General features: G+C 38.9%; 1 protein-coding gene across 1 annotated transcript in view; it reads left to right on the forward strand.

The window, feature by feature from the left end:
- The window catches only part of LOC109921463 (laminin subunit beta-4-like), a 77,519-nt gene that overhangs the window by 60,102 nt on the left and 2,514 nt on the right, over positions 1-14,903 (forward strand). The window contains exons 18-21 of the mRNA XM_048610584.1: positions 525-732; positions 3,336-3,474; positions 8,404-8,580; positions 10,362-10,512. Coding sequence (XP_048466541.1) covers positions 525-732; positions 3,336-3,474; positions 8,404-8,580; positions 10,362-10,512 — 675 coding nt within the window. The remainder of the gene's footprint in view (positions 1-524; positions 733-3,335; positions 3,475-8,403; positions 8,581-10,361; positions 10,513-14,903) is intronic.

Genomic DNA, 14,903 nt, shown 5'->3' on the forward strand with positions numbered 1-14,903 from the left:
TTCTGGAATAAGTAGATGATACACATCCTTGAGAAATTTTGGAATCAAATTTGCATTTGGCCGGGGAATGTTTGACTTGCTCTGCAGATTAAGTGGAGAAAGTAGGCTCTGTCATTCACCTGTGCAGAAAATCAAAAGGAAGGGGTTTATGGGCTAATTGGTACTTTATTCATCCATGTTTCATTGTATTCAAAGGAAGAGTGAACTATGTTAAACCATGTTCTTGAGGATACATTTCTTGAGCTTGCAAAATTGCTTTGCCGAATAATTGGCAAGTCTGCTCTGTCATAGTTGGTATTTCAGTCATTATATCACGGTATATCAGCCCAGTTTCATTCACTACAGAAAATAAAAGCTTGCGGTAATTACGCCAAAGTAGGCCATCTGTCAAAGTGGTCATTCACTACAAGCAGTGACAGTATAGACTAAGGCCATAGTTCTACTTCAAATTGCTTAAGAAATGTGTCCTCCATACATCTTTTGGAAAGCAACTTGTGTTTTTACACTTTATCTTCCTATTCAAGCTGACGGTGTTTCTCCCGAAGATCTTGAAAAAATTGCAAACCATGTTCTTTCCATCAAGTTACCCATCAGTCGGGAGGAACTAGTGAACAAAAGCAAACAAATTCAGGACATTCTTTCTGAAATTAAAGACCTCGATAAAGAAATGGAAAGATTGAACCAGTGGTCTAAAGAAGCAAAGACACTTTTGATACGTGCAATGAAAACAGAGTATGTAGAGATTTTTTTTTAACTAATTTGTCTGTTTTGTTGTTATTCTGTATTCTACCACTGACAGTTTATAGCCACTTCACTCCTTATTTAGAATATTCCTCTGTTCCAAACTGGATACACATTCCTATAGTTGTTGAAGCAGTGATATCCTCACCTTAACTACAGACAGAAAAATGGAAAGGAAAAGAGTTGTATGTTTCCTTTGTTATCCCACAGACAAACCATTCAGCTCATCGTCTGCTCCACCTTTCAGTGAGATCATGGCCGATCTGAACACTCTCAACCCCAGTTTCCTAACTTTTCCAAATAACTCCTCATTGCCTTATTTATTAAAATCTGTCTATCTCAGCCTTGAAAATACTTATTGACACTGCCTCAACAGCCCTCTGCACTAAAGAATTCTACGGATAAAATTCTTCACCAGTAAATTACAAAGCAAGAGAAATTACATAAGGGCCTGTCCAGGATTTGAACTCAGCACCTACATGTTAACCCACTACATACTCCAAAGCTAGAATCATACTCATAGACCAAAATGACAACTACTAAGTTTGTATGCAAAATTCTTTATGGATGTGGTGCATGGATAACAGAAAATATGACTTTTAAAAGGGCATTTTGTTGTCCTGTTACCTATTAAGATAGATGAGTCATTCATGGAAAATTGTGTTTGCAATATAGTCATTTTAACAGAAGCCATCTAAATATTTTATAGTGCAGAAATATTTATAGCTTGCTAACAGAATTAGGAGTGAAAACTGAAACCTGGGCCAAAATTATGAGGCATTTAACGACAGAGGGAGAAGCAGTTAGGGCAGATAGCTCTAAGGAATAGACTTTCATAGGATATAGGAGTAGAATTGGAGATGTATAGTCTAGAATTTATCCTGTAAGGCTACTTTCATGTGATTTCAAAGTCCCATCTGAGAAATTCCTAACCACAAGCCGAATACAGGGAAAGGACTCAGTCACACTATGTAAATTGAGCAAATTTGGTGAAAATTGAAATGATCAACACATGAATGGTGAACTGAGTTGTTACGTAGAAGCAGATATCTTTTGAAAAGAGATTTGAACTTCCACCTATTAGCTGAAAGAATAATGTCAAAATTTCAAGGTTTAAAATTTTTAGTGTAACAAATGACAAAAGAAATGCTATTGACTAAACATTATTTTCATGCCGTTAGCAACTTATACTTGAAACTACAGAAATAAACAGTTCCTTTTAACTTCTCATACTTCACACTCTACAGTTCCTATAGTAAATAATTCCTACTTATCCCCTACTTTCTATAGGCTGATTTCTTCTTCTGAGTTGGGCAACATGCAAACCTAGAACTGACTTTCACCACAAGAGTTATATTGTAGATTCCTTCTTCTAGCTCCAGGCTAAGGAACTGTTCCAGCTTCCATAAATCCTCATAAACTCATTCTTCAATGTGAGCACAGGCTCCTGTCCATGCTCTGAGTGGTGAACAATAGTCAGCTTTTTTTCTGCCTCAGATGTAGACCTGGCTGCTTTGAATTCCTGCCGTCTACTTCTCAGATGATTGCAAACCGCGCATGAAAAAACTCCTGTCTGTCTGTGGTAATCATGGATTTATAAGGAAAGCTGTAAGCTGCATTCAACAATGGCTTTCTCTTTCCTCTTTCCCATGGCAAAAGGAAACACAGTGGCTTTGTATTTAAGTAAGAATGCAAATTAGTTAGCGTTGCTCCCAACTCCCTTTCATCGTAGAAACAAATGTCAGAAATCACACGACACTAGGTTATAGTCCAACAGGTTTATTTGAAAAAACAAGCTTTCAATTTCTGATCTTGTCCACTCCAGTCCATCACCAGCACCTCCACATCATAGAAACAAACAGCTATATTGGAACAGAGAGAGTAAGAACTGCCGATGCTGGAGTCTGAGATAACAAGGTGTGGAGCTGGAGGAACACAGCAGGCCAGGCAGCATCAGAGGAGCAGGAAAGTTGACGTTTCGGGTCAGGACCCTCTTTCAGAAAATATTGTAGCACAATGGTTTACAACTCCACATCTTTAACACTTCTCTACAACTTTAGGAGACACACAATCCATTGTAGACTCAGAAACTGCTGTCATTGTCTCTAAGTATAAATACCTCGCACCTTCCTCTCAGTAAAACAATTGGATCCACCCTTTGGCCTCCAACCATCAAACCACTCAGGCTTACTGTCTGACTGACTGTAGGAAAGGTCACATGCCCCTCTCTTCAATCCTACATTTACAGTTCAACTCCAAAATATACTGATCCAATAAACAGATACAATCCAAAAATATAATAATCCTAAAAATCATCCCAAATATGACAGAGTACTAAAGGCACACAGCCCAATTAATGTGCTATCTATACAATCATCTCATAATGATTCAATTTAAAAAGTACATGTAACTGTCTTATCCTATTGTTCCCTGGGCTGTCACTAGCATGATTCCACCAGTAAACAAGATCCTGCACAACATGGTTTTAGCGCTAGCTATCAGACACGAATCTACTTGCATATTAAAGCTGTCATCATTCATCAACTTTCTGACATACATCAATATTGTGGTCAATTTGATATGTGAATCCTTAGGAAACTGACTCAAGAGATCCCAAGTCCAGAGGAACTGCAGGAGGATATGGACAAAATTGAAGAAGTGCAAAAAGAAGTCGCAGATGCAATAATGAGAATCCATGTTAACCTAAATAATTCCGGGACTGCAATTTCACAGGTGAGTAGGATGGATTTCAGTTCTGATTAAAGACTTAATAGGTAACAAAAGAACAGATTTTTAAAGAGATGCTTGACTTCTTTATTGTCATATATGTTCTTGGACTAGTATTCCAAAGGCACAGGCTAATGCACTAACACTAATACACAGGTTCATGGCAGATGACGGAATTTAAATTCAGTTAATAATTTCTGACCACAAAACCATTACCAATTGTTGTATAAAAGCCAATATGGTTCACTAAGCTCCTACAGGGAAAGAAATCTCTATCCCTACCTAGTCTATTCCGTATGAGATCCAGATCAACACCTTATTGTAGTTGACTCTCAACAATGCTCTGAAATGGTCTAGGAAGCCACTTAGTTCAAAGGCAAATAGGGGAGAGTAAAAAATGTTGAGCTTACCACTGACACTCATTCCAAAGACAAAAAAAAAATTAATGTCAGCTAGGCTTTAATGTGGCTTAGCATCTATGATTAATATTAAAGTTTTCAGCAATTTCCAATCAAAATTTGGTGTTTGCAGTATGATGAAAGATGGTAGCACATGCCTTTTGATTAAGATTCTGATTTTAAAAAACTGTGATCGTCTCAAAAGGATCATAAACTGAGTGTCAACAGAATCACTTTGATTAAACATTCTTTGTTTCTATTAAAATATAGGGCAGATTTTTTTTCCCCTGATGTAAGGATGACAATGGTGATGTGCCTTATTTTGCACTGCATGTCAGTGTGTTGGTTCTATCCTGCCTTCAAGCCAGCCTGGAGAAGCCAGGAACAGAACAGCTATCCCCCCACCAGCACCAATTATCAGAGGATGAATAGAAATTTCCAGTCAGCTTGCTGGCCCTCAGTAGCAGTGGGAGCATGAAAGCTGCCTGGAGGTAGCTTTTTGATAGCAGATCAGGGCACAGGAAAGTCAGCAGTCAGCACTTGAGGATGCCCTTGAGGACCTGATGCCTTCCTGGTTGTAAAGGTGATCTGGCAATTGCTTTTACTTCAATTCTGTTCAATTTGCTAAGAGGGTACATAAGGATGGAGGAGCTTTCTCATTATCCCCTACCTGTAAGAGCAGGCTTCTGGTGCATCTGTGTTTGACTTGATCTTTCAGCTTCGAGGAGCAGCCTGCAATGCGTATTTTGGAAGGGTGTGTGCCGCGGGGCTGCTAATTGGACAATTTAGGCAAAAATTATCATGGGGTGCCTACTCTTGACATATCACAGGGTCAAAATCCCCATTTAGCCCTGAGGTCAATTCCTGGTCCAAAACTCAAATTCCTGCCCATAGTGTCTTGTTCCCAATTTGGTTTCCCTTCTTGAAAGACTCGTTTTATATTAGCTATACACAACGTTGCCATAGCAACAAATTATTAGATTAATTTTCTATGATGGCAAATGACTGCTTGTTTAATAACTGTTGAGGAAAGGAAAATGGTTGTCAAGGGAGCAGTATGACCAGTATAGAAGTTTAACATTGTTCTGTAATTAGTAATTTTTCATAATGCCGAATGTATTGAGTAGATTAACTTTGAGGGATCATTGCTCAAGTCACTGAGTGCAATAATATTATAACACATCCTTTTTCAATGCATTTACAATGTGGTTACGTATTACATGCCTCTCAACAATTCAGATTTTGATTTTGACTTTGATTTTTGTTTTAAAACTATCATTGCATAGACCTTAGACTTTTTGAACATGGAGGTTATATTGATACTGTTCTGGACATTTGATATAGCTAAGGATGTTTTAAAAATCATGGCCAGAAAAAGAAGTAAGAAAGATTTGCAGTTATATAATGCCCTGCATGACCACCAGACATCCCAGTGCACCTTACAGCCAGTGAAACACTTGCAAATTGTAGTCACTGTTGTAATGTAGGAATTGTGGCAGCCAAATTACACACAAATGCCTACAAACAGCAAGGTGATCATGACCATTAACCTGTTTTTGTGATGTGAACTGGGGATAAAGATCAGTGTGTTAATTCCTGTAGAGACTTATGATTAAGAAAAGATAACATTTCCTAGTGAGCAAAACTAAGGAATCACACATCATTATCTCATATTTTAAAGATTTTTACATTAACAAAATAAAGTCAATATTGACAAAACATTATGTGTTAGTGACTGCAGAAAAGATATTCTCCAGTAACTTGTTAACAGAAACAAAAACCCTCATGCCACAGTTATGTACATTATAGACAGATATGTAGCCTTGAATATAAAGTTTGTTATGATCCCAGCTGATGCTATTACTGTACAAGTCCAAGCTCAGACTGAAATCTAGTTTGATACATCTTATTTTGTTTTTCTTTTCAAATTTATCAAAGTAGTCTCTTGTTGAATTATAATCATACAATGCTGCGTTGGTTTTAACAATAAAACAGAAGTCTATTACGTGGAAAAGAACATAAAATAAAATAGGATAAACCAAGCTACTTACATATAACACAGTTTAAAAGATTTCAAAACACAAAATAAAATACAATATTCCATCTGTCCCAACAACATCCCTTTACAGTATTCAAACACCAGTGAGAGAATTCTCTTCTCCATGAGATCTATTCATTTGACTTAACTGTTGCTTTGAATCCTTAGTCTTGAGAATTTGATAAACTTTCCCTTTAGTATTCACGTAACTGAACTTAATATTCAAATAACCCCTTTAGAATTCAAAACATACACTTAATTTAAAAACATTTTAGTGAGGAACCCATTTCTAACTCATCTGAACTAATTCCTTACTCCAGGAGAACTGTTTCTTACATCCAACTACAACCAGGATGTGTACAATTGAAGCCAATATGTTTCCATGCTATGGGTATTTCCCCAAGCAAAAAAAAATCCCTGCTTCTTTTACCTGAAAGCAGCCTAATGTTCTTCAATGTTTACTCTGTTCATTCATAAAATTTCCCCAATGCAAAACAATTCTCATTAACACTCCAGGTACCTCCACTAGCATACGAGTTTTTTTTAATGGCTCCAGAAATATTGACACGTTCACTATTAAACACTTTCACACTCACAGAGCAAAACCCACATGTTACTCATTCAAAACCCAAACTCTTAAAAATAGATTATACTAAATATATGTAAATCATACATCCTACATCACAAGTCTCAAATGTCTACAAGAAATTTAGCAATGGGTCAGTGTGGACTAGATGAACCAAATGGCCTGCTTCGACAGTGTAGGGATTCTATAACTCTAACTTCTGTTCTCTGTACCATGCCAGTGTGAATCTTTCTGTGTCCTCCTAAGTGAAGTCATCTTCATTCAATCTTCTGAGCATGTCTGAATGAGTTTTCAGCAACATGGCACTTACTGGTGACTTGTTCATCTTGAACTCACTACAAAAAACTTTATTCCTGTGAGCCAACTTCTGTCCTCACCAGCACTCACTTGATGATTTGGAAGCAATCATTCCTTCTGTCTGGGATAATAGCACCTACTTTCAGACTTACCGCCTTGGAAAATCTATGACTCTGCATATAGCAAGAACGGCTGCCCTCACCTTTCTGTTCTGATGTTAAAACTCACAACTGACTTTCATTTGGACTTGACATAGATCCCCAGTCACATGGCTTTGTCACTTAGCAGAGTTTGGTAATAACTTCATGTTAAATGGATCAAAGCTAGGTGGCGAAGTTTGGAATAAGTCCCTTTTTCTTGGTAGGTTTATACAGAGGAGGGAACTTACAGACCTCTGCCTCCTAACTAAATATCTCAATGCTCCATCTGAGTCTGTTTACACTCTTTTTGAGACCAACTGAAATAAATTAGTACAAACTAAATCTCACGAAGTGAGTTAAAGAATTGCAGCCCTTAAAAGGGGCATAATAACAAAAATCAAATGGTTTAAAGGAACTTAACAAATTTAGATTAAAACTTGGATTCAGGCAACATGATGCACTCCAGTGCCCACTGGTCCCTACTGTGTATATGCGTGATACTAGCCCTTAATCAAATACTACCCATCAGTTATACATCTTCACCATTATAATCAACAAACCTCAAAAAATTCACACCATACCTCATCTAACGGCATTCTGTTTCTGTTTCAATTTAAATTGAAACAATGGTCAATTTAAAACAAATCCATTCTGTAAAGTCTAGAGATCATAACGTTAGACAAGACACCAAACTAGTCTGTCAATTTTTTCATAAGATCGTTTACATTCACCTGCAAGGACAGACGGGTCTCAGTTTCACATCTCTTCCAAAATACAGCTCATCTTATAGTGCAACACTCTGTCGGTGCTGGATTGGATTGTTATTCATGTTTTTTGCAATCAACCCACAGAATGAAACCTGACTCTATGATCTACTGGCTCAGATGCAAGAGAGCTATCAACTGATCAACTACTGCTTCTCTCTGTTCCCTCTTTAATTTCTCCCAGAACTCTACAATATATGCTAGCCAGACCAACATGCTTTCCAACGTGAATCCCACCTTTTTTATAATATTCCCTACCTGTTGTTATCTTACACAAAAGTGCAACTTCTTCTCTTACACACGTATTTCCACTTCAATACGCTTCTTTGAAAATCGAAGCAAAATGCTCATTTAGTATGTCATTGCTTCATTCTGCAAGAAATTTAATTTTCCATTTATACTCAGTTGCACCCTATTTTAAAGTATTCTATTACTTTTTGTTTGTAGAGATCATTCTCATTTAACTCTTATCCAGCATTTTGTTATACCCCTTCTTAGCTTTTCAAATCATTTTGTTTCTCTTCTCAATTCTTCATATATTACATTTACTTTCCTTGTGTTACCAGGCTAGTGTTGTTATACATCTCTTAAAATGGAGTTTTAATTTGAAGTTCTTGCAAGATTTAAACTTAGATCAATGAAAGATCACTGATTTGCAATTTTTCTCAACTGTTAATGTTTATACTTTCATATATTAACTGCCTCTTGACAGATTAATAAGAAAATTGAGTCAATTTCTGAGAGCCTCATGCAATTAATGAACAATCTAAAAAAGCTACAAAATGAAATTGAAGAAGTGAGAAACAAGATCGATAACAACAAGAAAATGGTTCAAAAGGCTAAGGAGAAAGCGTCCAAAGCAAAAGCTCATGCAGAGGAAGCTGAACAAGTAATTATTTTAATCTTATCTCTGGAAAATTATAAGGCAATGATATTACTAAATCCTAATGATTCTTAAAGGGAGTGGGTGAAGCACCTAGCATTGACACATTTAGGAATAAGCTAGGAAGACACATAAGAGAAAAATGAATAGTTAGATGCATTGATGAGATTGGGTGAAATGGAACAAGATTTGTGTGGAGCATAAAAAATGACTTGAACCAATGGCCTGCTTTCCGCTTAAAACACAGATTGTACCTCCCATATCTAGCAATCTCTAGTGCAACAACCTCTGTACTCTGTCACCTACTCTGGTCCAGCACCCACAGTACATCCCGTTTAAGATAGCCCCCTGTCTCATTCTTAGCAGTAAAATTTTGAAATTCTTGTCATAAGTTCAGCACCTCGTTACCAGTAGGGTTTATTGCTGGAGATAAATCAGTTTTATGAGTTGGTATCCTGGTTAGATCCCCTCCTTCTTGTAACTCACAGAACTCCACCAGGAGGTGCTGGTATTCCAAAGTGCTTCATCGAAGGCCAGGCAGCATCAGAGGGGTAGGAAAGTTGACATTTCAGGTCGGGACCCTTCTTCTGAAGGGTTCCGACCCGAAACGCCAACTTTCCTACCCCTCTGATGCTGCCTGGTCTGCTGTGTTTCTCCAGCTCCACACTGTGTTATCTGTGACTCCAGCATTGACAGTTCTTACTATCTCTACTTCATTGAAGTTGTCTTCCTTCAGCACTGACACATCATCCTACTTGAGACTATCAGCAGCAAAGGCCAAGTTAGCCAGAGAGAGTAGTTGGTCAGGCTGCATGCTTGGTTTCAGTCTCACTGTGAGGGGATGTCAAAACCAGGGGAACACGGTACTGTGTTGGACTTGTGATTTCCTCACATCTGTCAAATTCACTGCTCCATCAAAGGCCTGAGGCCTCTGAACAATGGAGCTATAACCTGCAAAGATGTGATACTAAGTCATGTTATGTGTAAAAAGTTCTTTTTGTATAATTATGTTTATTATCTTGTGTGTCAGCAATGTGCCCAACAATTAACAAATCATAGTGCAAAAAAACCCAATAGTACAGCATGCTAGCATGGCAGGTGGTTTGGCTGAATGGTCAAAGGCACTGGATTTAAGTTTGTTTGGAGGTGTGGATTTGAATCCCACCAATGCTACATTATTTCAGAGACTCCTTTAGATGAACAAGTAGCAGCTTTGATTTAACATTGTGTTTCTATAACCTGTAGCTATCTAGTTCATTTGACACACACAAGGTCTTCTGTTCAAACCTGGGCAAAACAAGCTTTGGGACTCCCTTGCCACAGGATCTGGATTCAGTCCTACTGCGGCAGAGCTGTGTAATAACATGTCTGAACACGTTGATTCAAAATACATACAGCGAGTGAGCACATTATCTTTTCACAACTGGGTGGTGCATTTAGCTAATGCCAGCAATGAGGAGTGATGATAATTATTAGAAAAGAAGCCAAAGTTGAACTCATATAGAGGAAAAAGCAATGATGATAAATTTGTACAAGGCAATAGTTAGAACAAAGTCAGATAGGCCACTTCTAGGGAAAAAGGAGCAAACATTTGAAACAAAAATAATTATAAGAATATATATAAAGAATGGAACAATGAAATGAGTTTTGAATTGCTCTCGCAATGAGATCACACAGAGTTTTTAACTATTATAACATTATTCTCACTTAACAGCCTTTTAGTTTTATCTGTTACTTGTAACTTACCTGATTTGTTTGAAGGTTTGTTTATGTTTTGATTACTGAAGGAATTTCAAAAAATGAACGAGACTTACATAAAATTAAGCAAAATCAATGTCCAAGACATTCCACCTGATGGAAAACAAAAAGCAGAACAATTACAACAAGACGCTGCTGATCTAGCAAAAGACCTGGAAGAAAAACTACAAAGAATTACAGGTATACAACACAATACAGCACAGGAACAAGCCCTTTAGCCCACCAAGCCTGAACTGATTCCTACTCCTTATTTAGACACACTACTTATTGCCCATGCATGATTTCTATCCCTCTGTTCGCCTCTTGTTCATGTTTCTATCAAGATACGTCTTAAAAATTGCTAACGTGCCTACTTTCATCACTTCCTCTGTCAGTGAGTTCCAGGTACCCACCACCCTCTGTGTGTAAAATTTTCCCCGCGCATCTCTTCTAAACTTTCCTCCTCTCACCTTGAACCTGTGCCCTCATGTAGTTTACCTTTCTTTTCCACCCTGGAAAAAAGCCTCTGCCTATCCACGCTATCTATGCACCTCATAATTTTGTAGACTTCTATCAGGTCGCCCCTCAGCCTCTGTCTTTTCAGTGAAAACAATCCAAGTTTGTGCAACATCTCCTCATAACTAAAACCCTCCAGACCAGGCAACATCCTGGTAAACATTCTCTACATCCTCTCCAAAGCATTCACGTCCTTCTAGTAATGTGGCGACCTGAACTACATGCAATATTCCAAATGTGGCCTAACAAAAGTTTTGTACAGCTGTAGCATAACATGCCAACTTTTATATTTGATGCCCCAGCCAGTGAAGGCAAGCATGCTGTATGCCTTCTTGACCACCTTATCAACCTGTGTTGCCACTTACAGGGATCTGTGGATGTGTGCGTCCAGATCCCTTTATATGTCAATGCCCCTAAGGGTTCTTCCATTTATTGTATAATTTGTACCTGAATTTGATCTTCCAAAATGCATCACCTAACATTTGTCTGGATTAAATTCCATCTGTCATTTCTCTGCCTAAATCCACAGTCAATCTATATCCCACTGTATCTTTTGGCAATCCTCCTTACTATCTGCAACTCTGCCAATTTTGGTATCATCTGCAAACTTACTAATCAGACCACCTATATTTTCCTCCAGATCAGTTTTATATATATTACAAACAACATCCCTGCAGAACACCACTAGTTACTGATCTCCATTCTGATAAGCACCCTTCCATTACTATTCTCTGTCTTCTACGATCAAGCCAGTTTTGTATCCATCTAGCCAGTCCACCCCAGATCCCATGAGACTCTACCTTCCATACCAGCCTGCCATGCGGTACCTGATCAAATGCTTTACTAAAGTCCATGTGGAAAACATCCACTGCCCTTCTCTCATCAATCATTCTTGTCACTGCCTCAAAAAACTCAATCAAGTTGGTGAGACATGACTTTCCCCACACAAACATAAACTGCCTATCACCAACAAGTTCATTCACTTCCAAATGTGAATAAATCTTGTCTCTCAGTATCTTCTCCAACAGCTTCCCCACCGCTGACACCGGCCTGTAGTTACCTGGATTATCTCTGTTGCTCTTCCTAAACAAAGAAACAACATTGTTGTGCCCAATGTTCCTCCAAGACATGGGGATATAAGTTTGATAATTTGTGTGTAGCCAGCCTCTTATCACAGTACTAGCGTATATTTAATTAACAGAGCTGCCCTTCCATTGTTTCCCAGCCTCTTTTCATACACTCATAGAATTTTACAGTACATAAGGAGTCCATTCAGTCTATCGTGTCTGTACCGGCTCCAGAAAGAGCTGCCAGCTAGTCCTATTCTCCAGATCTATCTCCATAGCCCTCTAAATTTATCATTTTCAAATATACATCCAGACCTATTTTGAAATTTCTTATGGAATTGACTTCCACCACTCTCCCAGGCAGCGCATTCTAAATAAAAAAATGAAAGAACTGCGGATGTTGTAAATCAGGAACAAAAACAGAAGTTGCTGGAAAAGCTCAGCAGGTCTGGCAGCATCTGTGAAGAAAAATTCAGAGTTAATGTTTCGGGTCTGGTGTATCAGGTCATATATATGAGTTTTATATATATGAAGTTTTATTGTGAATGCTGCTGGCATTCAGGTCCAGTGACTTTATTTCAGTCTTTATTTACTGTTGTGCACTCTGGTCCCATCTGCTGGCCCACTCTTAGGTTTGCAATCAGTCTCGTTTCCTTCCATATTTTAATTATCATCAATTGTTATCTTTATCTATCATTCATCCATAAAAGTCAAAGGGGCGCAGTTCTTAGAGAGGGGTAAATAGAGACAGTGTACAGTCAGCAATTACCGCCACAATCGTCAAGGAGCTTGTTGAATTCCAGTCCATGGGCTTGGCCATGGTCAATCAGATGCTTAGTCCTACTAGAGTGCAGGGCTCTGTGTCCTTGTCAGTCCTGCAAGTCAGGTACACTCAGAATTACAGGCAGATGTGCATATCAGACCAGGAGGTGAGCCAATTATCCCTTCAATGAGTCAAAGAGATGGATTGATTATGATGGAGATGGATGGAAGAGCAGTTAATAGTGAAGCAGGACAGGTCATGAGGTGTCTTCAGTGAGTGAGTAGGATTGCCTGGGAGAGTGGTGGAGGTCAATTCCGTAAGAAGTTTCAAAATAGGTCTGGACATATATTTGAAAATGATAAATTTAAAGGGCTATGGAAATAGATCTGGAGAATAGGACTAGCTGACAGCTCTTTCTGGAGCTGGTACAGACACGATAGGCTGAATGGACTCCTTATATACTGTAAAATTCTATGAGTGTATGAAAGGAGGCTGGGAAACAGTGGAAGGGCAGCTCTGTTAATTAAATATACGCTAGTAGTAACATGGACTGAAGTGGATGAGAGGTGTTGAATGGACATGATGTATGTAATAGTGAGAGCTGTGGTCCATGAGTCTTTGTAAGAGGCCGGTGCAGTGACACAGTTAAGTGACTGGTGATCCTGTGAGTGCATGGTAACAATGAAAAGATGATGTCTCTAACCATTATGGAGCATACAAGATCACTGAGTTTCTTCCTGGACTGCTGTGCATCCCACTTCACCTGAGACACAGCCCTGAGCTGCATAGAATTTGGGTCCAGGCCAGCATGTTCCGGTAGTGTGTCATTCTGTGGCTGTCCACAGAAGAAAGGACTGCCCTCCTCTCCATCCATACCATTCACCAAGATCTCCAACGCTCTTGTCTTGAAGCGGTCATGTCCTCCATAATGGCTGAGTATGCAAGTCACTCTTGGTTCTGAAGTAATGTGCAGCTAGGTTTTAAAAATGACACCAGCAGTGTAAACACTTGGAATTGCTTTCTCTGCTTTCTCTCCACAGATGCTGCCAGACCTGCTGTGTTTTACCAGCAATAACTGTTCTTGTTTCTGATTTCCAGCATCTGTAGTACTTTGTGTTTTTTTTTGGGAACTTTTCCTTTCTGGCTATGTGATTCTCTGAGAAAGGTGACCAAGGGTCCGGTTGCATCATTAATAAGGTGAAGAGTGGGAGATTGAGTGCAAAACATTACTTCAAGCCTTGAGGGACTGGGCACCATGAAATCCACTCAACAAAACACTAACTGAAAATGGGAACATTAAGCCCAAAGAAAAACTGAAAGAACTGCGGATGCCCAAAGAGTTGTCCCTGCTAAAAAAAAGTGAAACCAGTTTAATCTAGATATTCTAATTAACTAGTTACAGCTGCAGTCAGGGAGATTTTTTTTTCACTCATGGGACATGAATGTCGCTGGCTGGCCAGCATTTATTGCCTATCCCTATTTGCCCTTGAGAAGGTGGTGGTGAGCTACCTTCTTAAACCACTACAGTTCATGAAACTGTGGGTTGACCCACAATGCCATTAAGGAGAGAATTCTGGGTTTTGATCCAATGACAGTGAAGGAACAGCGATACATTTCCAAGTCAGGATGGTGATTGTCTTGGAGGGGAACTTGCAAGTGGTGATGTTCCCATGTATCTGCTGCCCTTGTCCTTCTAGATGGAAGTTGAGGTGGGTTTGGAAAGTGCAGTCTAAGTGTTTTGGGTGAATAGTGGAAAAAGACATAATTTACATGTTTTAAACAGGAAGACAATAAGATGCAGGAGCAGAAGTAGGCCATTCAGCCTACTCCACAATTCAATGAGATCATCTGATAGTCCTAAATGCCATTTTCCTGCCTTTTCCTCATTATCCTCAATTCCCTTATTAAAAATTTGTCTATCTCAGCCTTGAGTATTCTAATGATCCAGTCTCTACAGCTCTCTGCAGTAAGGAAATCGAGATTCACTACCCTCTGTGAGAAGAAATTCCTCATCATTTTTGTCTTAAATGAGTAACCCCTTACTCTGTGGTTATGACATCTAGTCCCAGATTTTCCCTCAAGTGGAAACAAACTCTCCACATCTTCCCTGCCAAGCCCCTTAAAAATCATGAGATAACAAGGTGTAGAGCTGGATGAACACAGCAGGCCAAGCAGCATTTTTTTTCTGAAGAAGGGTCCAGACCCGAAACGTCAGCTTTCCTGCTCCTCTGATGCTGCTTGGCCTG

Source organism: Rhincodon typus, chromosome 22 (genome assembly GCF_021869965.1).
Source record: "Rhincodon typus isolate 14 chromosome 22, sRhiTyp1.1, whole genome shotgun sequence".
Lineage (NCBI taxonomy): Eukaryota > Metazoa > Chordata > Chondrichthyes > Orectolobiformes > Rhincodontidae > Rhincodon > Rhincodon typus.